At 43.3% G+C, this 26,887-nt stretch overlaps 1 protein-coding gene across 4 annotated transcripts in view; it reads right to left on the bottom strand.

Annotated features, from left to right (window-relative positions):
- Positions 1-316: 316 nt before the first annotated feature.
- LOC138535053 (dimethylaniline monooxygenase [N-oxide-forming] 2-like) overlaps positions 317-26,887 on the bottom strand; it is a 500,693-nt gene continuing 474,122 nt past the window's right edge. For 2 of the 4 annotated variants that reach the window (XM_069641268.1, XM_069641266.1), the window contains one exon: positions 317-1,418. In XM_069641268.1, the coding sequence (XP_069497369.1) occupies positions 1,073-1,418 (346 nt within the window). In that variant the 3' untranslated portion in view covers positions 317-1,072. Of the gene's footprint in view, positions 1,419-6,593; positions 6,612-26,887 lie in introns of all 4 variants that reach the window. The other 2 variants (XM_069641267.1, XM_069641265.1) reach the window with 2 other exon arrangements.

Here is a 26,887-nt window from a genome sequence, read left to right as displayed (position 1 = left end):
AGTTCCTGGGCTGTGGCCAGTGTCATGTGGCTCTTTATTTTTGGAGTATGACTTATAGTAGTGTACTTAGGAACAATATGTGATGTCCCTTCCTGTTTTGTTAAGGGGTGAAAGGTTGGGTTCCATCGCTTCCCGTGATGTCACTTTGAGGTGTGGGGGGGTCCGGGTCAAATGACATCACTTCCTGTGATGTCAACAGAGGTCGAAAATATGCTGAGATGTAAAACTGCATTGGCTTTCCAAGTCACAAAGAACTGTGACTTCGAAAGATAACGCGGGTCATTCCATCTCAGCATAACATTTTCAGTTAGTCCAATAAAAGGTATCCAAACTCGAATTTTTGGTACATAGAACATACAAGTTGCAGTGTGCAGCTGATGTGCCCCACTATTGATTTACCGATCAAAAGGCGATTATAAATAAAGTTGTGAATCTTGGGAGGGAAGGTATAGTTCATTAAGTTAGGGCAATTGCCAAGGGTCGTGATTGTGATCATATTGTGTTGGCCCCTTGTCTCCATTTTCTGGTTAGAAATCCTGCTTATACTATTATGATGCCAATGAGTTTTCCTTTTCTTTTTTGACTGTTTCTTTCCAAGTTGACAAGCTACTCGTGGTGGTCATGTGATTAAAATGCTAGTGAAGATTTTTGTTTAAAAAGTGTTTTATATTGCATCAAAATGTTCTTAACAATCTATGAAAACGTACTGATATTTTTGGCTGATTGGCAATTTTGCCGAATAATTTTTTGGCCGAGTTTGCTGTTTTTTTTTTTTTTACCACAGACAGCAGATGAAGGCCCCACACACCGTCCTTCCAACTCCTCGCGCCACCTTTCTATAGACCTTATCCCAATTTAACACCTGCATTATTGTTGTAAAAGAAATTAAGCAAAAAATAGGGCAAAACAATGTTGGTAAAATTGCCATCCGGCAAACGTGGGAGATACCATTCTTAAGCAGGTAGAGACTACTCCAATGGATTTCTTAGACAGTCCAATGCAAGGCAAATACTTACAATACGTCTGAATCATGGGAGATGAATGCAATACAGTAAATAATTAATCAAGCCATTTAGGTCAACATTAAAACAGATAAAAACAAAGCCAAGAGGCAGAGTACTCCAAGCACAGTGGAGAGTGTCGATTCCCTGTCCTTTTTCCTCACCACCCTTGTCTTCATGGGCTTCACTATCCTGACCCACTTGGTCATGATTGCGTTCCTTGCTCCGTTCCACTTCCCCGGCCCAGTCAGTCGGAACTGTGGCGATGTGCAGGCACCGAAAAAGACTTCCACTGCCAGCCGAGGGTCCCTCAGGAGAAGTCTGAAGAAGTTGGGCTTGACGCCAATCTCTGAGGCAATCTCGTCGAGGTACTCAATGAACTCGATTTGAAAGATGTGCCCCTGGACACTCCCATACCTTAATCAAAGAAAAAGGCATACATTGTGAGGAAGCTGGATTGATACCTTTGAGAAAATAACATCTCGGGTGGTCATTAGCAAATGATGCAACTGAGAGGTTCTCCGTATGGAATCAACACGGAACAAACTGGGGCACAGCAGTGTTCAGAAAAGTGTCTACTTTTTTGCAAAACACTTTCTTAAGTTCCTGCTGATTTTATGATTCGAGTAGGTTAGCAAATGAGGAATACATGAATACCTTGTATTACATCAATATATTTTGTTTCAATAATGATGAAAACATATCATTTTTGTACACATAAACACATGATCTATTACTTATCATGAAAATATATATGGTAACATAATTGCTTTTCAATAAACAAATTCAATGCATGTGTTATAACACAAACATATTTCTTTCATAAAAGAGGAATCTTCCTATTTTTTATCTATAATCAAAAAATTGTCCCAATAAACTGAAAGGTAACCGTCACAACTCCTATGTGACTGAGAACAGATGTTATGTCCTATCCTTAACTACGCGTTTTGGGCGTGTCTCGCCCTATTTCAGGTTTGTATATTGGGTTTGTAGAGATCAAATATTCTGCAAAAAGATATAATGAATATTCTATATTAGATTTGATATTCCTTTTCAACCAAAATACTTGTTCATAATGCACGCTAACTACTACTAACCTTCAGAACGGTCCTGCGTAAAAACCGGAAGGCCGTCGGTCAAACGACACGTGTTGAATACTGTAAAACACGTTTGTTTGTTTATTGATTTTGTATGGCGCGCCAAACCCAAAGGTGACTCGGCACAACAGAGAGCAGAAAAACATGAGTACTTAAAAGCTTAGTTACAAGGTAAGCACAGTATAAATATTAAGCATTACATCTTGACAAATCAATTAAAGAATATACATATATACAGTCAGATTGTGTGATCTATGGTTGTTCATTGAAACATGATTATTCCTGGGGGTCGTTAGAGTGTAGCCATGTGAGAATATTTTGTCTAAAGCTGTAGTAGGATTGGTCTGCTCTAATGTCAAGTGGGAGAGCATTCCATTACTGAGCTGCCTTAACCGGGAAGCTGCTGCAACCTGTTTTTTTCAGTCTAAATGTAGGTATCTGTAGGCAGTAGGAATCAGTGGTTCTGGTGGGGCGAGTCAAGGTTTTTCTCACTATTCTTGCTGCCAGGTATGGGGGGGCAGCGTTGTTAAGACATTTACAGGTGAGTGATGCCGTTTTAAGTGAGATTCTGTCGCAGATTTTGAGCCATTTGTGTTCTCTTCTTTTGTTTGAAATGTGTTCTTTGGAAGGTATGTTGAGGGCAGTTCTAAGGGCATTGTTTTGCAGTGTTTGAATTTTGTCAATGATGTATTTGTTAGCTCCTAAATACAGGGCATTGCAATAGTCAAGTTTGGAAAATATTAGGGTGTTGGCAATGATGAGGCAGCTGGCTTGGGTGAGGAAAACTCTACTTGCACGTGTAGGCAGTAGAGGATGCTAAGGAGTTCACTTGTTTCTTTAATGTTAAGGCTGAGTCAGGGTGAAAGCCTAGTGTTTTCACTGCTTTGGCAACTGTGATTATATTGCCATCAATATTGAATGCTGAGTAGTTGGGGCTGAGTTTTTTTAGGTTAGCAGTGGAACCGAGAAGCAGGATTTCCATTTGTTCATCATTTAGGCATAGGCCATGCGTGGCCATCCATGCCTGAATGATGAGGTATATTTTGTTTACCAAGGCCGTATCAGATTTGAAATTGCCCAAAAGGGGAATGAGGATCTGAGTGTCATCTGCGTAATTAGTGTAGGTGACACCCAGTCTGTCCAATTTGTCAAATAGGGGCTTGGTAAAGATATTGTACAGAGTTGGCGAGACGCATGAACCTTGGGGTAAACCGCAAGCTATTTTGATAGGGTCTGCTGATGCCAATGTGGAGAAGACTCTCATTGTGCGGTAGTTCCAAGAAAGATTGGATCCAGGTGTGATGCTGGAAATGCATCGGAGGGACAGGGCCTCCGTATCCTTGTCCTTTACTGCTTTTCATCGTGTGTTCTGTTGTGTTTTCCGTGCAGGAGTTCATGTGGGACTCCTGGCGGTGCAGCTCTCTTTCTTTTGGCTTCGTGAACGGACCTGTGGGATACCCTTATGGCACCCATGGGTGGGGGTACAACCCTGTGCCCCTAGTGTATGTTTTTGGGCACCTGTGGGTGGCCCACAGAGCAGGGTATGGGCTGGTGGCAGCTCCATGCTGAATTTGACAGGTGCGCGGAGTATCCTCCATTTTGGGATACCCCGGCCCTGCCATTGGGATCAGTTGATTCCTGATGGAAAACAAGATGGCCCCGGTGGCCTCTTGCTTTCTATTGCCCATTACCTTGTTTTCCCAAAGTCCTGGGAAGCTCTGACTCTGTCCCTTCCCCCTGACTGGCTGTTGGGTGGAAGTGCCATATATGGTGTTGTTGTGAAAGCCCGGTCAGACTAGCTGGAGCCTTCCCGGTGATGTATGTTGTGGGTACCTCTTGTGGGTGGGACCTGGGTGAATAGAATGTGTGACGAATATGCATTCTGTGTTGTGGGTGTCTAGTATCTGGTGGTTGACACAATGACTGAGACAACCCTGCCCGAAACCGGTATGAATGCAGCTTGGAGTGTTGAGTGGCTCGGTACTTGTCCCAATACACATAACTTGTTGTGAGTGTCTGGAGAGAAGTGAATGGCCTGAATACATCGTGTGCCTGATTGGCTGCCTGCCTGCATGAATGTCCGTAGTCGTGATTGGATGCTTGAGTGTGACCCAGCGGAATGAATGGGAGATCAACAGTATATCTGGGGACCTCTCACTGCTAGGAGTCGTGTTCAGAAGCTGAAGTCCACTACGACGAGTAACTGGATTAACTTACGCTTGACCTTGAAGCCCTGCTGGACGAGAAGAATTGCTGTTGCTCTCCTTCACAATCCGAAAGCTGCTGTGCCTCCAAGGACTGACCCAGAGAGGACCTGGTAAGGCGCCCTCTTCCCGAGCTACGAGGGACCATCGCGCACAGCTTATCTTTGCCAATACTCCCTGGTAGACAGACCTTCGACAGGCTGCCGACCCGATACGGGGACTGCTGCAGAACTCCAAGGAGAAGCCCCCGGACTGTTGTCCGCCACTGTCGACGACCGCCGTCGCCGACCGGAGCCGCCGTGCTCCCGTTTGCCTAAGAACTTCTATTGATCATCGGACGCTCTCGTCTGCATCGGCATCCGCTTGTCTCCCGCTGGAGAAGGCCCGACCGTCGACGCGCCGAGGAGCATCCACCGATGGGTTTCCCGCCACCTACAGACCGCAGAGACGCCGACGACTCGATGCCCTTGCTGGGCCACAGTTCTTCATCATCTCTTTGCGGTCCAGAACTATCGTCACCGAGGTGCCCCGCCCGCCTCTTCCTTGCAGGCAAGACGCCAACGTTCTGTCGCCGACGAGCACCGCTAGGAACGAAGCTGCCACTTCCCTGCCGTAGTTCAACCTGTTCACCGTCGGACGTTCGACGACCCGTGACTCCCGCCTTAAAGGGAGGGCACTCAAGAAGGGCCGTCGATTCCCCGACACCGAACGCCAAGTTCCCCGACACCTCTCGACGATCCGTGGCTCCCGCCTGAAAGGGAGGCACTCAAGAAGGATCGGTCGGCGCATCGTCGGAGAACTCTACTCCACCAGGTACATTGGGGGGGTAAACACCTTAATAGGAAGAAGTGAGACTATTGAACATATGGACTGGGCTTGTGCTATATATCTTTTATTAACAGGTTGCTCAGGTGGGGGGATCTCCACTCAGAACTGCGCCTAGCGGTAGGGATCAGTGTTCTGCCTATTGTTCCAACCATCTTATGTTCCTGCCTATCTCTATTGCTGGTTTCCTCGTTATTAATCTGTGTGACATTTTAACCGTACAGTTGATACACTTTAACGAGATTCGATAACAATAGTGGTCCCACTTTAGAATTGTATATATTTATCATTATTGACTTCCAAGTACAAAGTGTGTTATTGTGATCGTGTACATAACTTTGAATATTAATTATATAAAGACTGTGTTTTCAGTAATACAGTGTGTGGACATTCCTTTGTGGGGGTTCGGGGACTACACTGTACTTAAGAACCAGCCTGCATCACCTCCTGAGAAGCTAGGCCTTGATTGCTCGTCCATTGCTACCTTATAGAGAATCTTGGCTGGGGTCTGCTGCGCCTCTCCTCTACCATATAGAGAGCGGAAGTACAGACACCCCCTACCAGTCTTTACACCAGGCTATCGCCTCGGTTGAAAAGTGGGCAGCCGATGCCAGGTGTTCGCACAGCACTGTGTGATCCACCAGATCAAAGGCCGCCGACAGATCAAGGAGAAGTAGCATGGCAGTGTTTCCCTTGTCATTGAGCTCATCGATCTGCGCTTTGAGATCAATTAAGGCTGTCTATGTTCCATGCCGCGGTGTGAATCCTGATTTGTGGGCACCTAGGAGTTGGTTAGTTTCAATATAGTGCTGGATTTGTAAGTATGCTACTCTGTCTATTATCTTGAGAAGGAACGGTACCGTGGTGATAGGCCTGTAATTAGTGGGAATAGCGGGGTCTAGGGTTTGCTTCTTGAGAAGAGGTAGAACTCAAAACTCTTTTAGGTTGCTTGGGATAGTGTTGGAGGAAAAGGATGTATTGATCAGTTTGGTTATGAAGGGGGCTAAGTCCCGTGCAGCATCCTTAATTAGCTGGGCTGGGTAGCTGTCACCCTTACAGTTGGAGGGTTTGAGGGATGCGATAATCCTTTCAGTTTCCTGAGTAGTGATTCTGGTAAATTTGAATGGGTCAGGTCCTGGTAGGTTAGTTGTTGTGGGGCAGGTGATGAGTGGTGTCTCGTTGGGGGTTAGAGAGTCTTTTATTAAGAAGATTTTGGTTTGGAGTGTTTTGATTTTATTTGTTAGAGCATTTTGAATGCTAGTGCACCATTGTTTGTCTTTAACTATGTTGTCAGGTGGGGGGATGGGGATTCCAGCTCCCTTAGGATAGCAAATAATTCTCTGGTGTTGGAGCTTGCTTTGCAAATTCTTTTATTAAAGAGATTTTTTTGTGAGTAGAATTTCTTTTTGTAATTGTTAGCGAAGAGTTTAAGAATCAGTTTATTTTCTTCAGAAAGGGTGTGGCACCATTTGGATTCTAGTTTCCTTTTTTGCATTCTTAGTTCTTTTAAATGGGGGGGGGTGAACCAGGCGTTTAGGTGTGCTTGTTGTTTACTTTTTTGAGGTTTTAGAGGAGCAATGGTCTCTAGTGCTTTCTTCATAGCATCACTGTAGCTTTCTACCAGAAGCTCAGGATGCAGCTCAGGACATACAGACATAACTGTAATGCCTTGCTAACTATAATGGTAACGCACAGAGGGAAAAGGCGCTCAAAATGGTACTGGGTCCCCCTGTTCGTCATCTACATTGCGATAAGTAACTTATGCTGGTAATAACAGGAGGTGACTCTTACCCCCGTGGTAGTACTGTGTATTCAATTGTGATCGTAGGGAGAATGCTGGAGGTCTCCTAGCTTTGTATAGAGGATTCCAAATTGCCATGAACAAGTATATAAATTAGGTCGGAGGTGTATGGTAAGGGATCCGACCCTTTTGCTGTAATTTGGTTATCTAGCTGCTCCTACCTTCATGTGGAACAGTCTCGTGAGCAGAGGCGTAGACAGAGTAGGACCTGAGCGGGCAAGGCCCACCCCAAATCTGTAAATGCCCACTCAGCAGCGCTGTGTGATCGTTTACAGATGTTTGGCACTGCGGTGGCCCAACTACATTAGCTTCAGGCCCCACCTGTCAGACAATCCTGGCTACGCCACTGCTCGTGAGCTGTTTTTGCTGGATGAGTAGATCGTCTACTCAGCGCTGCGTATCCCACAGTTGTTTGTGGCAGATCCTCCCCTGTGATGCTGTTGCCATGGTGTGAGTATGTATTCTCTCGAGGACAGGATCTAACTCCTGTGGATATAGCGTTCCTCATCCTCGTTTTACACTCGTAAGAAGAATGCTGTTGAAATCACTCTGGCGTTCTCCGTGCTTACGAATAGTTGCTAAGCAACCAGTAGGGACTTCCTATTTCAGGTGCCTTTCCTCCGTGTAACCCAATCATGGAGAGTCCTTATTGGATCTACGCGGCATTCTACGTGCTTAGGTAGTGTTGCTAAGCAACAGATGGGAACTTCCTATTGATAGAACCTCTACTCTATGTGTTACTTCTAATCAGAGTACCACTTTAAAATGGCTCAATGTACATTACGTACAATGCCGTGACCATTCTAATTTCTATTCTGTTTGTTATGGGCAACTATAACTAACTCAATGCATATTCCAAAAACCAAAAACCAAAATCTGTCCATGAAATGCCTGTCTTGAATACATTTAAATCACAAGCTCAAATTGCAATTAATAGTTAGGGTGACATCCGTGTTTAACATGTCCATCCTTTACAGCACTCTTCTCTTTGAAATTCAGATGTCTGTTGTGAGAAGATGAACTCACACTACTACAATCATTTTTAGCCCCTTCACATGATGATTCCCCATTTTCTTAGAGTCCAACAAATAGTTATCATGTCGCGAGCAACCATGCCCACACTTATTATGTCCCACAGCCAACATCTTAATGCAGTTCAACATTAATCCATACATACAAGTTCCAGAACATCCCAAGCCGTGTTGTCCATGTATGTTTCATCTGATTGGTAATCCTTCAAAGTCGTGCAACCTTAATCCATATTAACAACATCTAAAACATCACAGATAGCAGTTTAATTCTCAGTCAATGTTCATCCCCCTCGGGTATATCGAATCCAATTTCTCTATCCAATGTATTTCTCTCTGTAATAGTAATTTAGCCAAATTACCTCACCTCCTAGGAAGTTTTACTATTTCCAATATCACAAATAGTATTTGGGCAATCGTGTGTCTCTTCGAGGCAAAGTGTTGTGCCACTGGGGATTTTGTGGAGTGATTTTGTATATTTGACTTGTGTTCCCCCCACCTACTTTGGCTTTTCTGCTCGTCAGTATGACATCATACATGCCACATGGGCACTTGATGCCATATATGATATTCATAGTGTCGTATCTAGCTGTGTGCATCAGTGAAATCTTATGTCCACTGTAGGGATGATGAATGAAGTTACCCTTGAGTACATTATTGCAACAGTTGCAATTGTTGCATGGTAAGGTGCCTTTATATTGTTTTTTTGGGATTACTCCTTTGGGTGAAATTTGATTTAATCAAATAGTCTTTCAATGATTTGCTTTTGCAGTATGTGGAGTTGGGGATAGATTTGCCAGCGTTGTATCCAGGGCTAAAAGTCCCCAGTTTTTCTTCATGATTTTCTTAATTTGGTTGCTCTGCGGAGAGAAAGTGGTGACATACACCAGATCAGTGACCGTGTCAGTTGCTTTTTCTTTCGGTTTCAAGGTTTCAGTTCTAGGGATGTTCTTGACTGTTGTTCCATGTTGTGAGAGTGTTTCTTGGCTGTATCCCCTCTTGAGGAATTTCTCCTTGAGTTCTCTGGCCTTTACGTCATATTCCTCTTCCTCTGAGATTATCTGCCTATATCTTAGAAAATGGCACAGCGGGATTCTTGTGATGGTTTTTCTGGGGTGAAAGCTTGTTGCAAGTAGTGAACTGTTCCTATCAGTCTCTTTTGTAAAGATCGTTGTTGCTAATTTGTCTGACTTCCAGTATATCTGAACATCCAAGAATTCAATGTTGGTTTTACTGTATTTTTGTGTGAATCTTATACGTGGAGCCAAGTTATTCATGTACTCAAAGAATTCTTGTAACTCTTCCTTACTCCCTTCCCAGACTCCAAAGAGATCATCAATAAATCTTGTGACACATTTAAGTTTGTTACTCCAGCTGGGATTTTGGATGACTTTGGTCTCTTCCAGGTATGCCATATATATATTGGCATAACTAGGGGCCATGGCAGGGTCAATCGAGGTACACGATATTTGTACAAAAAATCAGTCTTCAAAGGCAAAAAAGTTGTTTTTCAAGACAATGGCGAGCAGTTTATGATAAAGAGATTATCACTCTGAACTTTTTCCTCAGTATTCAATAGCATCCATTCCATGGCCTCTAAGCCCACTTCGTGGGTGATGTTCGTGTACAAGCTTGTGAAATCCATCGTAAATAGGAAGTCGTTTTCAGGGTTATAGGTAATGTTTTCCAGTCTCCTCAGGAAATCATTTGTGTCTTGTATATATGTGGTACATCTACGTGTTAGTGGTTGAATTATTTTGTCCAAGCATTGTGCAAGTGGTTCTAGTAGGCTGTTATTCGCTGCAATTATGGGCCGGCCTGGTGGTTGCATTAGATTCTTTTGTATTTTGGGTAATACATATATTACCGGCATCAGTGGGTGCAGGTTCATCAAAAATGCTTTTGTTTTCTGTGTGATAATTTCATCAACTTCTGCTTCTTCTAGTGCCTGACTGATGACCATTCGAACTGGTTCAGTGGGGTCTTGAAAAATTTCCAACTATGTATCTTGGTCACTCAATTGCCTGGTTATTTCCTCCCTATATTTCACAGTGTCCATTATCACTTGGGCACCCCCTTTATCTGCAGGCTTAAAAATGATCTCCTCATTCTGCCAAAGTCATTCAAGAGTTTGTCTTTCTCTGTGTGTCAAATTCCCCCTCATTCTTTTTTGAAATTTTATTTTTTGTAAATCTTTAAGAACCAATTGTTGAAATGCTTCTAACACGGAATTCTGCATGGGTGGACAAAATGTGCTTTTGGGTTTCATTTCAAGATTTCCTTTTTGTTGTGTTCTTGCAGGTATTTCCATTGTATCAAAGAAGAGTTTCAATTTAATTTTCCTTGTTAATTTGAAGAATGCTATTTTCTGCTTCAATAGGGTACTGTTATAGTGCGGAACAAAGGAAATCCCTTTTTGTAATGTGTGACATTCAAATTTTGACGATCTATAACTGGAAATGTTGACTACTAGGTTTTCTTTGGCGGGTAGTTTACTTTCCTTGTAGGATTTTTTCTTTTTCCCGCTTCATGTCTTATTCTGTCTAAAAAAGAATACGTTGTAGCTGAAGTTTCTGCTATTGTTTTTGAGGTACTCAGAGTGTGACTACTCCCTCTTGTTTCACTCCTCCTCTATTCTGGTTCTGTTTCTGTTCTAATTTCTGTATTGTCTGTTTCACCACTTGAGGCCTCAGATGATGTGGGTGCTGAGTTTGCTGTTTTCTTGTTCTTATTCCAGAGTGGTCTATTGATTCTTTGAGTGTCTTTCTGTTGGTAGTATTCCAACCATGTATTTACTATGTCTAGTTTGTAATCTAGAGTGTCTCTCCTAAACTTTCTGATTTTCTTGTATTCAATTTCCCTTTTATAGACTTCCAATTTCGTGTCGACTTCCACTAGTAGCAAAGTCAGTTCTTCTTTTGTCATGAATGTGGATAATGATTTCTTCATGTATTCGAGGTCCACTTCTATTGAGGTCAAGGATTTAGACAATTTTTCAATAGTTAGAATTATTAATCTAATGAACACTTGTTCAAGGTAAGTCTCCATATTTTTATAAATTCTGCATTTTCCTTGCACAGGGTCGGTTCCAAGTCTATCCATAGACCTCTAGGGATGCATAGAGATTTATAGTATTAAGTCAATGTTGTTACGTGTAAGTGATTTCAATCCGGCACACACCAAAGTCAATGCCTAGCGTGTAATGTACAACTGAAATCCTTATTTATTTTTGTCTAAAGGTTCTTTATTCTGAACGATGTACCACTCATATCACGCCCCTCTCCTGGAACCCCCTCGGTCACACTGAAACAGGAATCAGGTTGGTTTGCAAAGTTACAATATTTATTTATGTATTTACAATTTAATCACACTATGTTTTAATGGGTACACAATAATTACCAATGGGGTGATGTAACACTGAATAATCTCAATCTCTTTAATAAACAAGGAGTAATAGTGAGCAAACAATTCAGCACAGAAAGAATACTTTTGTGTGTGTGTAGATCAGATCACACTATGGTTAAAGGTTCCCCCTGCACACCCCTCAACCCCCAATAGGCGATGCAAAGAGATAGGAGGAGAGAGCAGGTATTCAGGAATGTCAGAATTCAGACCAAATATCAATCTCACTTCCCCCCAGCAAACACAAGAGAAAGATAGAATTCACTGTCAATCTGTCGGAATGGCTTTTAAAGTTATCTTAGAATGGACTGGGCAAAAACAATAATATGGCCAAATTTGCTACAATTGCTATAAATTCTTATGGGAGCTGCTTTGGATATGTGCACATAACCACAAGCAATGATTTAATACCAAGAAACAAATTGAAATCTTAAAATAAAAGTCGGGAGCAATCAAAAGCTGTTTTATAAGTGTCAGAATTTCTCAAAAATGAAATTCACAGCAACCTTTTCACTGCACGATAATCGTGATAACGAGAGAACCGTATGGATTTGGGATGCAGTTTTAGATGCGATTTAGACTGTGGATGTTAGCTACAAGCAAGTTGCAATTTTGTTTCTAGCACACAAACTGCAGAATTTATGGACGTTTTAGTGGAGGTCGTTTTTTCGAGATAGGCGCAAGAATGGGATACAGGAATGCAATTTCAAAAAGGATTTCTTGCACTATAGGATGACTATGGAAAAAAACAAAGGCCCCACAGGAACACAACCACTTGATTAGAATGACTGCCTGCAGGACTCGCCTTCTTCAGATGAGAAAAGATCAGCGCACAGATTTTTTTTTTTGCAACGCTAGTACAGAGGAAGATAGGATGGATTGGATAGAGAGTTCAGACAATTCAAAAATACTCCTAACAACACAGGTTCTGAAGACAAGAAAGGATGGGTTTAAGATAGGGATTAACTAAGCAAGGTATTTATGCTAGTGACACAGTTATTTCTAAAGATACTCACTAGATATGTTTTTAAATGGAACCGTGAGGATTCTGGTCCGTCATGATTCTGGTCAGGGAATGGGATCTGGTTCTAGGAGAGATATCTTGGCACATTGGATTGGGTCTGCAATCAGCAAGGCACTCTGGTCATGGCACGGTACAGGACTGGACTGGACCTGCAATGGCTCTGGTCACAGCGCGGCATTGAACTTGATTGGATCTGCCCTTCTTGGTTCTGATGATAATTCTTTTAGCAGACAAGCAGTACAACACAGCCTGGCTGTATTTTGATGCGTCCCCTTAGGTTTGTGGGATTCTGGTTCTGGAATTTGAGGCCTAGCTGCAAATTGTTCAGCTATGCAAAGGATTTCTGCTTTGCCAAGTTTCTGGAGTCTGGAGCAAGGAAGATGTAAAGTTCTTTATCAGGGTGCTCTGCCAGCATCGTGAGAGTGAGTAAATCTGTCCGTCCTTCTGAGTGGTGAGCTGTCTCTATTTATGCTATGATAAAGGGGTGTGTGGGTTGGTTTATCCTAAGCGTGCCCCTTTGACAGGTGATTGGCTCAGGGTCTCCTCTCTGCCTTGATAGGAGGAGAGTAACAGGGTGTCACCTTTATGGTGTGATTTTATGAGGCTGAGGATCCACCCCTGGCCCCTTGAACACAAAATCTACTTTTGGCACCATACATATTTACACATATGCAACCTCTATAAGAATCAGATATACAGATTACATATTTTATATAGCAGCTATCCCTCCAAACCCCATAGCGGTGGGATCTTGTCTCGGCTTGTCACTGATTTTTGCCCTTTTCATCAGGAACACAATGTCCGATGTATAAGCAGATTTCTACAAGTGTGCACATTTAATATGGGCATAAGTGTATAAAATTTCATACTTATAGCAGCTATACATTTTGTGTAAAATCACCTTTTCTGCCGTTTCTTTCCAGAACATGTCACACAATTTTGCCGCCTCTTGAAACGTGCAGCCAAAATTTAGATTCACAAATCTTTTACTGTGATATTTTACACAATTTTCACTGGCAAACTATATACCTTTTAAAAAATGTTCTTTGTGAAGGTTCAGCCTCAGATGGTTTGTCTCTGCCTCCTGCTGTCTCCCTGCAGTTCAGAAGCAGTCTCCTCCCTATTTGCTTTTGGCAAAGGACATTTACAACTGTCCTCACACCCCACATTTCGTTGGTGGCAGCTGTTCATTGTTCCCTTTTTCCTCTGTAGACCAGGTTCTTTCCAAACCCTATAATTATCACTTTTGTGTGATTTCCTGGTTGGGGAAAGGCCATCCTTCTGTGGGAAACTTGATATTCCAGTTTGGTAGCTTTTAGCCAGGCTTGATTTAATTGATAATTCTGTGGCATTTTCCCTTAGCTTAAAACAAATTTGTGATTTCAAAATAGCAGCTAGAATACTTATTCTAGGTTTTAAACCATGGGATCAAAACAATTACAACATAGGTTACTCTCAGTAACAGGCCTCTTAGATTGCAAACATTTGATTTCAGTTTATATATATGTTTAAAGTTTAATCAGGCTGGCTCCTGACAGCTGTCATTCAGGCTCCCCAGGGTACTGCACCCAGATTTTTGACAGATCCACAGACAGGCCACTTTTGCTGTGGAATTTTCTTTATGATCTCAGCTTTTCAGGACCTTGCAACTTCACAATGATTTCTTAAACTAAGTGAATTGTAGCACCGAGCAAGAATTTTGGGTGTTTGAGGGTATTTTGCACCGGCATTCTGCAGTTTCAGTAACAAAGAAAAAAGGATTTAAGGCAAGATATTGGGGTTTCATTTAGCAACACTGCTTTTTCCTTCTGTACTCCATTTTTACTTGTTGTGGAGCCCAGTGGCTTATTCCAGGAGTGAGACCTCTGTTCCACAACTGACAACATGCATGGCAGTTTGGGCAGCCATCTTTTTGTGCGTTGCAGCGCACGATTTTCAGAGGTTTCAGCACGCACAAGGGTTTTGCGTCCATTTTGAAATTTCTGGCACCAACATAACACACTGTTGCAGCATAGCAGAGCTTAAGTGGGTTAAAACATCCCACAGAGCCCCCCTCACGACTTGAGTTTGACCGCCATCAAGGGGAAGTGGGGAGATTGGGATGTTCTTTCTTTCTTTAGTCCACGGGGAGAAAGTCATCTGCCTCTCCCATCAATGCTGGATCCACATGCTCTCCCTGCCGGTTCTGGATGGGAGTATGGAGCGATACTCCGGGCTCCTTGGGTCTTTCCTCCCGGTCCCCGATTGGTCCTCCTTGGTAATTATAAATTCTTGGTTCCAATGCTGTGAGACAGAACAGAGCATGGTTGTGGAAATTTCCCCACTACTACTCATGTAGTGGGGCAGATGCATACATATGAAATACAATTTACAATGTTCCCCACCTGTATTGACTAAGGGTTTTAACAGGTGGATTCTTCTAGGTATCTGGAATGTCCCCCTCTGGGTTTCCGTTTCGTTCCTCTATTTGCCGCAAAGTATGCCTGGGATGGCAACTCTTCAGCTGGTTGATGTGGACCCACTTGTCTTCCCCTTCTGCAAAACTGCCCTTGGGGATGCAGATTTTGTAAGCGACTGGTGAGATTCTGTCTACAATTTCAAACGGACCAGGCCACGTTGGGAGGAATTTGCGATGTTTGGCCTGGTTCCTTTGGAAATTGTACAAGTAGACCCAGTCTTCTACTTGGTATTCTTTTTTAGTTGTCTTAAGGTCATAGTGGGTCTTCATACTGTCTGCAGATCTTTCAAGATTCCTCTGAGCATAGGCAAAAGCATGTTGACGGTGTTTTTTCAGATTCTCAACATACTCATAAGTTGTGGAGGCATTTATCAAGGTCTGTTCTTGGGTTCTGTAGAGCAGATGCTGGGGTAGCACCATCCTTCGTCCAGTCATCAGCTCAAACTGAGACATTTTTGTTGTAGAAGAAGGGGTAGATCTGATGGCTATCAGGACAAGGGGTAATCGAATGTCCCAACTTGGCCCAGAATCTGCCACAAACTTTTTTAATATGCTCACAATAGTCTTGGTTTATCTCTCAACTCTAGCAGTAGAGGCTTGCCGGTAGGCAATGTGTAGTTTCCTTTTGACCCCAAGTATCTCCCACATCTTTTTCATCACTTTGCTAGTGAAATGGCTACCTCGGTCTGACTCAATCCTTTGGGGTAGTCCAAAACGTAAGAAGATGCGGTTGATCATCAGAGCAGCTGCTGTTTCTGTCTTGCAATTTGGGACTGGGAGACATTCCACCCATTTAGTGAACAAGCATGTTATGGTCAACATGTACTTGTTCCTCCTAGAGGAGCGAATCAGGGGCCCGATAAAATCGACTTGCAAATCTGAACAAGGCAGTGTCATCCCCCTTATTTGGAGGGGAGCACAGTGTGTGAGTGATGTTGGCTGAAATTAAGCACACACAAGACACCTCTTCAAGTATTGGTCGAGGTCCTGCCCCATGTGTGGCCTGTTAAAGCACGGAAACTGCTCTCCTGAACATCCGTGAGAACCTGCTCTTGAACCTCGACTCCAACACTCCGCGTGTTCTCATTCTGCTCGATCTCTCTTCTGCCTTTGACACTGTCAACCATGCCATCCTGCTCAACCGTCTCCGTGATAACCTGGGTATCACTGGTCAGGCTCTGGCGTGGCTGACCTCTTTCCTTTCCAATCGACCCTCCCAGGTCCAACTTGGGTCCTTCCTCTCTGACATCTTTTCCTCCACCTGTGGCGTTCCCCAGGGATCTAATCTCTCTCACTGGCTGTTCAACCAGTATCTGGCACTCCTTGCCCACCGCATCGCCGCCCTCTGCCCCAACTTTCAGTGCTATGAGGACGATACCCAGCTCATTTTCAGGCTACCCTCGGCCTCCTCCTCTCCCTCCCTCATCTCTGACTGTCTGTCTGCTATCCAGGAATGGTGTGCAGCCAATGACCTCTGCCTTAATGCTAGTAAAACTGAGATCCTACTCATCGGCACACCCACTCCCTCCTTCCCTGCAGCTCTCTGGCCGGCCTCTCTTGGCCCTCTTCCTGCTCCTACCTGCAAGGCAAAAAACCTCGGGGTCATCTTCGACTCCACTCTCTCCTTCTCTCCTCATATATCTGACGTCTCTAAGAAGTCACATTACCAGCTGCACCTCCTCAGAGTTATTCTTCCCTTCCTCTCCTTCCCACAGAAGCTCACTGTCTCCCGAGCCCTGGTTCTCTCGAAGCTGGACAACTGTAACAGCCTCTATCTTAATCTGCCTGCCTCCACTCTCCGCCCTCTGCAACTCATCCAGAACAGAACTGCGAGACTTGTCCTTGGCCTCAAGCCCAGGGACCGTATCTCTCCAGGACTGAAATCTCTAGACTGGCTCCCAGTGGCTGCGAGGATTAAGTTCAAAACCCTCTGCATTGTCCACAAGGCCTTCTGGGGCCTGGGGCCTAAATACCTTCAACTCTCTCTTCCTAAATATCTTCCTTCCCGAGCCCTACGCTCATCCGTCTCCAACTCCCTCAGGGTCAGCCGCTTCTCGAAGCAACGAGCTGGGGGTAGATCGCTCTCCGCGGCAGGGGCCTCCCTCTGCAACAGCCTTCCTGCCTCCCTGAAACTTGAGGAGAACCATCTCCGGTTCCGGAAGCACCTCAAAACCTTCCTCTTCACTTCTGCTTTCTCTCTCCCTCTCCCCTACTAAATTCTTCACCTAAACTGCACTGATTCTGCAACTGGGCCACTCTCACCGACCTCAGTCCTGGGCCCAGTCACTCTTCACTTGCACTGCCTCCCTGGCAACCCCGGGACTGCGGGACTGTCTCTGTATCCCTACAGCCCCCCCCCCCCCAGCACTTGTCTGCACTTACCTTGCACTTGCTACCAGCTGGCCCTATTTATTTATTATTTTATCTCTATTCTACTTATTTGTACTGCACTCCCCCCTCCCCCTTCCCCTTGCACTTTTTCCCTTCCCCCTACCCCTGCACTTGCGCGGTCTGAATGACACCTGGCCTAGTAGGATCGTTGTCTGTCTTTCCCTTGTTCCCCCCTCCCTGCCTCGTCGCGCCTTGAAACACTTGCGTATAGGCGCGTTACAAATGCCATATCATATCATATCATATGCAACCTCTCGCAAGATTTCTAATGTCGTATGAAACCCCCGATGACCGGCTGTGGCTGCACCATGGGCGTGACATAGCATCAGGCTTTGGAATGAGGTAGGGACCACCCACTGGTCATGGCCAGATATGGATTTCCTCACCAACAAACTGTCTTGGATTCAGAACCTTTTTGGACATTTCATCAACACTGTGAGGTCCTGTTTCCCTATGTAATCGGTATCCGTCAGGGGAAAGTTCTCAGGGTCCTCAATGTGTTGATAAAAGTTACCAATTATTGGATCCCCTTTTTGAGCCGTAATCAAATCAGCATCTGGGGTCTCCTTACTCCATTGTGCAGTTGAGAGTTCATTGTGAGCATTTGTCTGGGACCTAGTGATAGCAGTGACCTGGATTTCCCCCAACAGGGACTTGATCTCAAGTAGATCCCCTTGGATGGCTCCGGTTTTAGCCATCATCAATATTTTGTATTAATTTTCCATGTGTTCCACATTTGAAAGGACAAAAGGATTTCTTACACTAGAGGATGACTATGAACAAAATGAATGCCCCACAGGAACACAGCCACTTGATCAGAATGACTGCCTGCAGGACTCGCCTTCTTCAGATGAGAAAAGGTCAGCGCAGAGATAGTTTAAGCAATACTAGTACAGAGGAAGATAGGATGGATTGGATAGAGAGTGTGTACAGACAATTCAAAAATACTCCTAACAACACAGGTTCTGAAGGCAAGAAAGGATGGGTTTAAGATAGGGATTAACTAAGCAAGGTACATATGCTAGTGACACAGTTCTTTCTATAAATACTCACTAGATATGTTTTTAAACGGAACTGTCAGGATTCTGGTCCATCAAGATTCTGGTCAGGGAATGGGATCTGGTTCTAGGGCAGACACCATGGATTGGATCTGCAATCAGCAAGGCGCTCTGGTCACAGCACGGCACAGGACTGGACTGGATCTGCAATGGCCCTGGTCACAGCACGGCACAGAACTGGATTGGATCTGCCCTTCTTGGTTCTGATGATAATTCTTTTAGCAGGCAAGCAATACATCGCAGCCCAGCTGTATTTTGATGCTTCCCCTTAGGTTTGTGGGATTCTTGTTATGGAATTTGAGGCCTAGCTGAAAATGGTTCTGCTATGCAATGGATTTCTGCTTTGCCAAGTTTCTGGAGTCTGGAGCAAGGAAGATGTAAAGTTCATTAGCAGGGTGCTCCGCCAGCATCGAGATAGTGAGTGAATCTGTCCGTCCTTCTGAGTGGTGAGCTGTCTCTATTTATGCTAAGATAAAGGGGTGTGTGGGCTGGTTTATCCTAAGCTCGCCCCTTTGACAGGTGATTGGGTCAGATTCTCCTCTCTGCCTTGATAGGAGGAGAGAAACAGGGTGTCATCTTTATGGTGTGATTTTATGAGGCTTAGGATCCACCCATGGTCCCTTGAACACAAAATCTACTTTTGGCACCATGCATATTTACACATGTGCAACCACTATAAGAATCACATATACAGATTACATATTTTATATAGCAGCTATCCCTCCAAACCCTGTAGTGGTCTTGTCTCAGCTTTTCACAAATTTGTGCCCTTTTCATCAGGAACACAATGTCCAATTTATAAGGAAATTTCTACAAGTGTGCACATTTAACATGGGCATAAGTGTATAATGTATTATACTTCTAGCAGCTATACATTTTGTGTAAAATCACATTTTCTGCCGTTTCTTTCCAGAACATGTCACACGATTTTGCCACTTCGTGAATTGTGCACCCAAAATTTAGATTCACAAATCTGTTACTGCTATATTTTACACAATTTTCACTGTCAAATTATAAGTCTTTTAAAAAAGTGTTCTTTGTGAAGGTTCAGTCACATATGGTTGTTTGTCTCCACCTCCTTCTGTCTCCCTGCAGTTCAGAAGCAGTCTACTCCCTGTTTGCTCTTGGCAGAGGCCATTTACGACTGTCCTAACACCCCACTTTTCCTTAGTGGCAGCTGTTCATTGTTCCCCTTTTCCTCTGTAGACCAGTTTCTTTCCAAACCCTTTAATTATCACTTTGGTGTGATTTCCTGGTGGGGGGAAAGGCCATCCTTCTGTGGAGAAACCTGATATTCCAGTTTGGTAGCTTTTAGCCAGGCTTGATTTAATTGTTAATTCGGTGGCATTTTCCCTTAACTTAAAACAAACTTGTGATTTCAAAATAGCAGCTAGAATACTTATTCAAGGTTTTTAAACCATGGGATCAAAACAATTACAACATAGGTTACTCTCAGCAACATGCCTCTTAGATTGCAAACATTTAATTTCATTTCATATACATGTTTAAAGTTTAATCAGGCCGGCTCCTGACAGATCTCATTCAGGTGGCCCAGGTTACTGCACCCAGATTTTTGACAGATCCACAGACATGCCACTTTTGCTGTGGAATTTTCTTTATGCCCTCAGCTTTTCAGGACCTTGCAAGTTCACAATGATTTCTTAAACTAAGTGAATTGTAGCACCCAGCAATAATTTTGGGTGTTTGAGGGTGTTTTGCACCAGCATTCTGCAGTTTCAGTAACAAAGAAAAAAGTATTTAAAGCAAGACTTTGGGGTTTCATTTAGCAACACTGCTTTTTCCTTCTGTACTCCATTTTCACTTGTTGTTGAGCCCCGTGACATATTCCAGGAGTGAGATATTTGTTCCACCACTGACAACATGTGTGGCAGATTGGGCAGCCATCTTTTTGTGTGTTGCAAAGCGCGATTTTCAAAGATTTTGGCACGCACAAGGGTTTTGCAGCCATTTTGATATTTCTGGCACCATCATAACACAGTGATGCAGCATAGCAGAGCCTAAGTGGGTTAAAACATCCCACAAGCGTGCAGTCTTTGACTTATTTTGCGTCTTATTAGTATTTCCAGTTGGTACACCAATTCTTCTGGTTTCGCTGTGGCACTAAGTTCTTGTTCTGTATTTTTAATTCATTTAAGAATCTTTGTTGCTTCTTCTTCTGAGAAAGCTAGTGTTTCTGCTTTATTGGTTGTTAGAGAGCCTATAGAGAGCCTAGGTTAGTAGTAGTTAGCGCGCTATTGTTAACAGCATTTGATATGATTAATGGATTTGACGGAAATTTCTAAAGTGATTAAAAGTATGCAGGCCCCCCATATTGCAAAGATTTGTAAGATTTGCAAAAAAATAAAAAATGTATTAAGTATAAAAATAGTTTTCTCCAAAAGTGTGACCTACTTCCCATTCATTTTCCCATAGACAAGAAAGGTTAATGTTTGCCAAAGTGCACAGCCCAAACCACTGGACGGATTTGGACCAGGTCAGAAACAACTTGGGCATGAAGCGTTGACTTGCATGTCATCCATGGTTTGTGGTTATTCTGTGCAGTAGTTATTTAAATATTTGACAGAGAAAGGGGTTAAAGGGTATAGCAAATCTAATATAGAATATTCATTACATCTTTTTGCAGAATATTTGATTTCTACAAACCCAATATACAAACCTGATGAAGGGCGAGACACGCTCGAAACGTGTAGTTAAGAATAGGACATAACATCTGTTCTCAGTCACGTAGGAGTTGTGACGGTTGCCTATAAAGTTATTGTGACTTTTTTTTGATTATAGATAAAAAAAATTGCATTGAATTTTTTTGTTTGTTGAAAAGTAATTATGATACCATATACATTTTCATGAAAAGTAATAGATCATGTGGTTATGTGTACAAAAATGATATGTTTTCATCATTATTGAAACAAATTATATTGATGTAATACAAGGTATTCATGTATTCCTCATTTGCTAACCTACTCAAATCATAAAATCAGCAGGAACATAAGTAATTGTTTTGCAAAATAGTAGACACTTTTCTGCACACTGCTGTGCCCCAGTTTGTTCCCCGTTGATTCCATACAGAGAACCTCTCAGTTGCATCATTAGTTTTGTAAAGGTAGCATTTTACTAACTGGGAGCACCATAAAACACTTTAGAAAGTGACTTACAACGGCATCTAGACATTAAAGATTTGACCAAAATCGGAGTGCACCTCCACAACCAGTTTTTCCATTGGTCATTAGCAAATGTCCTGTTGGTTTCATGATTCTAACAAAGCATAAAATCTTGCGACAGGCCTTGGTGAATCTCACGCTCTCTCTCAACATTTGATTTGTACTGTTAAATATTCCCCATACAGATTCCCACATACAGGTCATTATTAGAAGGGCTGACATTTTCCCATCCGACAGTCCTCTCTTACCAGAAGGTCAGTTCAATATCCAAGGCAACACTAGTCCCATTTTGATGGACAGAAAAGAATATCAATAGTTTTTAGTAAGAAGCATACCTGGATCCTGCACTATAGAACATCAGCATGGCAGCAACATTTTCACCATGACAATATGCTGAAACTCCCAATTTAAACAATGGGAAACAATGGCTCTCCATCCCCTGGCACCACAGAGAAGTTCAGATCAGTGTTAACAACAGGGTAAGGTCACAGAAAGGAGCACTAATATTATTACCACTTGATCTAGAAGGGAGCTTTAAGGCAAAGATGCATCTTGTCTTACTAGGTGCAAAGTATGGATTACAAAAAGAGATCTGCTTTAGATCTAAAATACATAATTATACTGCCAAATAGAAATATAAATAGGTGTAAAATGCTCCCACTTTGGAAACCTTATCTGCTTGATGAATTCAATGAACAAGATGGCAAACCCAATGAGTTCTGCAAGCCCAGTTTTTCTTTTGCATAGCATTTATTTTAACAAATGGAAACTGTAGTGAACTGGATGGATTCCTTCTCAACAAGTTGACTGGTACTTGTGAGTCACTATTTGTCAAGCATCAAAGAAGGTAGGATTAAAGGGAAAGTGATGAGGGCACCAACCCTGCCAAAGATACCGACAGAGTTCTCAAGTTTCTCCTTAACATGTGTAAGACGGCTGGTGTAGACCACCTAGTGGGCAGCAGGGTAGATGTGCCCAGTGGACCCTGGGATGCTTAATGGGGATCAGGACCATCGAGACATAGGCAGTGCTTCTAGTGTTTCCCGCAGTCACCTGGCGTAAAGGGAGTGCTCTCGCTGCAATGTGCGGTACAGCCGCAATAACACTCAGAGTCAGGTTGGTTGGTGTGCTGGCGTGGAACGAACATGTCTGCTCGTTCCACACCATTACCCCCCACCACATATGTTTGCATTCATATCGTACAAGGCCTTACAGATGACATTATCCCACTATAAAATTTGGGAAATTGTTTGGTGGTTATATTTGGCTTCTCACAGGGTATCTTCATTCAGTGGGTGGGCGAGGGCTCCGCTTCATGAAAGAACTCTCCTATCTAATGGATCAATCAATGGGTATCTATCATTCTCCACTTCAGATGCTTCTTCGCCCCTTGCTCATCCTCTATTTCTTCCCTCTTCTCTTGGTTTTCCTCTCTGTCACACAGCCCCTCATTTCTGCCTCTCGCTAGGGCTTTCAAATGTGACACGTTCCTTGCAATTCGGGCAACACATTGTAGGCACTGATCCTGCAGCCCTCTCTGGCTGTCATGGCGGGAGGCCGAGGGTCAAATGACAGGTTACACCTTCCTTGAGGACTTAAATTCCTGACCAACACCTTTTCTCTGAATGTGAGCGTTGGCTCCTTTGCTCTTCTCCACATGCTTTCCATGCAGGTGCACTCCTTGCACTTAGATGTGCACCACCAGGCATCCAGCTCAGTGGGCACTCATACTGTCACCATGGAGATATTGCTTCTCGGGGCTCTCCCAAACAGTAAAATGGCCAGCCCACTCTGGTCGCCATATATGACAATATGCAAAACTCTATCAAGAATTGTAGTTCTCTTCTTTCCTGCCACCACTATTCTGCCCTTGCCCTCCCTTCTTTGTCTCTTTCCCTCCCTTCTCTCTACCTCTTACCAGCTGTGTTTGTAACTTTGGTCTTTACTTGGACACAGACTTCTCCTTTTCCTTTCACATTTCTACTATTGCCTGGTTTTGTCGCTTCCATCTCTTTAATATTTGTAAATCCTGCTTTTTTCTGACTTTTGGTGCTACCAAACTCCTGATTTCATCCCTTATTTTCTCTTGCCTTTTTACTGTTCTACTATTCTCTTTGGCCTTCCCCTTTCTCGTCGGCCCCCCTTAAGTACATTTTTAATGCTTTTATTCACCTTCTTTATCAGTTATCTGCTTGTGGCTCTATTTCGCAATCTCTCTATTCACTTGGCAGGCTATATTTTTCTTCCCGGCTGAAATGTAATTTTCTTTGTATTGTGTTTCAGTCCCTTTATGGTCTTGCTCCCAACTAACTGTCATCTTTGGTCTCCTTCTACACCCACACTCATTCCCTTCTTTCTCAATCCCACTTTCTACTATATGCCCCTCGTACTCCTTGTGCCCAATCCCATTTCTGTTCATTTTTTCTTCTTGCTCCTTATCACTGAACTGTCTTCCTTTCCCTCCCCGTTCTACTACTTCTCACCCTCCTTTCCATACCTCTCTAAAGACCTATCTTCTTCAATCCTAATGCTTTCCCTGAAAATGTTTATTAACTGAATCAAGCTTTATTTTATTGTACTTTTATTTTGATGTATAACGCTTTGGAGTAAAGTGCTCAATAAATGCCAAAGAAATACAAATACAACATAGTAAAATGTATCTCTCTGGAGCCTCTTGGTGTTCAGTAGCTAGCCGTTGACTTTTATTGAATCTGCTCATGAAACATTCTATGCCCCGGTTCACTTGACCAGCATGGGGTGATCATTTGGTGCCTGATGTTAAGGTTCTCTAGGTATTGCCTAATTTCACAATCTTGGAATCGGGGCACATTGTCCGTTTTTATAGATGCTAGAAAGTCATGGGTGGTGAAGATGTTCTCCTCTTCGGATTTACGACACAAGCCGCTATTGAGCCAACTATTTCAACCGACGTTAATGGAAGAATTAGTCCACTACAACACAGATGAGCTGTTCATTGGGAAATGAGACAAAATCTGTGCTGATGTTCTCCCAGGTCTTTTTCCAATGGGGCATGGATCGGATGCGGGCTTGAGGTGGGGCACCTGCTGCCTGGAACAGGATGCATTTTGCTACAAGAGTTCCAAATGCTTGTTCCAGCCATAAGAACTACACCTTCTCTCTGAGGCAAGTCTTTGTTTTGCACATCCCTTGGTAGCTCACATGTGCTAGGTGCACCATTCTGTTGGTTAAGGGTGGCAGGATTACAATGTGGGATCCAAGAAGCAACAGGCCATCCTCAGGGTTCTACGTGATTTTATCGAGGAGAAATCATTGAATCCGATTTTGTCGCCTTTTCTTTCTTTTATTCAATTTGGCTGCAAACGTATGCGGGGGAGGGGGAGACACCCCCGCAACTCCACCCACTTCCCTCCACCTTAATTATTACCATTATCCCCCTCGAAAAATATTCTGCCAAATTCGTTTAAAGAATAATTGACAAAATTCGAATTTGATGATTTCTCCTGCAACAAAACCTCCTTATTCCGTCCTCAGAGACTGATAGTTTATCCGTGCAGAGCATTGAGCTGACTACATATGTTGCACCTTTAGGAACCTGTTCCACTTTGCCATGATCATCGCTTCCTCCATGACCCTAATGCACTCATCATGATTGCATGCATTTCTGATCTCTTGCAAGGATAGTGCCTCTGTAACATTCCATATGGCTATCATGGTAACATGTTGCAGCAGGTGCCTGGCTACCCACATGTCACTGCCTGCGGTTTCACGTGGCTGCTGAGATAGGAAATCAGTTGGGTTCACCTGCAAAGGCGGTATTCAGTGGTGAAATTGAATTCTTGTAGCTGTAGCCTCGACTTTTCTATCTTTAGAGGAGGATGCAGACATAATCCATTGAAGATTGTGATCTGTTAGGACCATGAAGGATTGGCCATAAAGGTATAGATGAAAGTGGCAGCAAACCCACACCAATTCCTTCTATATTTGGAATACCTGGTTTCAGGCGGCGTCTGTGCTCGGCTTGCAAAGACTGCTGGGACGACATCTCCGGTGGATGTGCATTGTTTGTTTATTTATTTATTTATTTATTTATTTATTTATTTTTGGTTTTTATATAGCGCACAAAACCCAGAGGTATCAAAGCGCTTTAGCTTAAAGATATGGTTACAGTAAGTGCAGATATCCTAGTTACATGTGCAGCAAGCAGGCAATAGGCCTATAAAAGTACGAGAATACATACTTTGGAAAGCTCACCTATTATTAAAGGGAGCTGCATCATGGTACAGAAGGGGCATAGCAGGTACAGAACAAACATACTTGGGAGAGCTCGCCTCTTGTTGAGGGGAACTACATCATAGTATATAAAGGTACATGGCAGGTACAACGCATATACATTAGAAAGCTCGCCTCTTGTTATGGGGAACTGCATCAAAGTACATAATGGGACATGGCAGATACAGAATATATACATTGGAAAGCTTGCCTCTTGTTATGGGGAACTGCATCATAGTACATAGGGTACATGGCAGGTACAAAGCATATACATTGGAAAGCTCGCCTCTTGTTATGGGGAACTGCATAAAAGTACATAATGGGACATGGTAGGTCCAAAGCAGATACATTGGAAAGCTCACCTTTTGTTATGGGGAACTGCATCAAAGTACATAATGGGACATGGTAGGTGCAAAGCATAAACATTGGAAAGCTCACCTTTTGTTATGGGGAACTGCATCAAAGTACATAATGGGACATGGCAGGTACAAAGCATATACATTGGAGAGCTCGCCTCCTGTTATGGGTAACTGCATCATAGTACATGAATGGGCATGGTAGGTGCAACGGATATACTTGGGAAGCACGCCTATTGTTATAGGGGGTTGCATCATAGTACAAGTGGATAGAAGGGAGGTAAAAATAGCATGTTTTAGGGATGCTCGCCACATGTTGCATGAACAGGGTCAGGTACATGTCGGACATGGTAGGTAGGCAGTATATATAAAGGGAAAAGCTCACCTCTTGTTACATGGGCTACGTTAGATATAAGTATTCACATACGTGTAGGAAAAACATGCTTAGACTGGCACGATTCTGGCAGTGGTATGCGTCAGAGAGTATCAGCAAGTAGTGGTTCAGTGACAGCTGTGAAATAACATGGAATGCGGAGTGAAATATGTAAGGTATGAGGCAATCTCGGCATGGAAATCAGCAGTACGCTATTAAGCGAATGAGGCATGAGTTCGTCGTAGATTAAATAAAACAAATATGTGCATCATAGAGTCAATGGCATGGCATAGGTAGGACACAATGATACTATCAGCGAGGATGTCGGGATGGTCTCGTGATAAGATGAAGGCAGTGACACTCATTTAGCGGTAGTGAGCGGCGAGGAGTGCACGATAAAAGGTGATGGAACGCAGGGGTATGAAGTGCGTTGTCGGGT

The sequence above is a fragment of the Ambystoma mexicanum genome, chromosome 1q (genome assembly GCF_040938575.1).
Source record: "Ambystoma mexicanum isolate Mex_15411 chromosome 1q, UKY_AmexF1_1, whole genome shotgun sequence".
Lineage (NCBI taxonomy): Eukaryota > Metazoa > Chordata > Amphibia > Caudata > Ambystomatidae > Ambystoma > Ambystoma mexicanum.
Note: the sequence above shows the minus strand (reverse complement) of the source record. Positions and strands in the feature narration are given on the sequence as shown.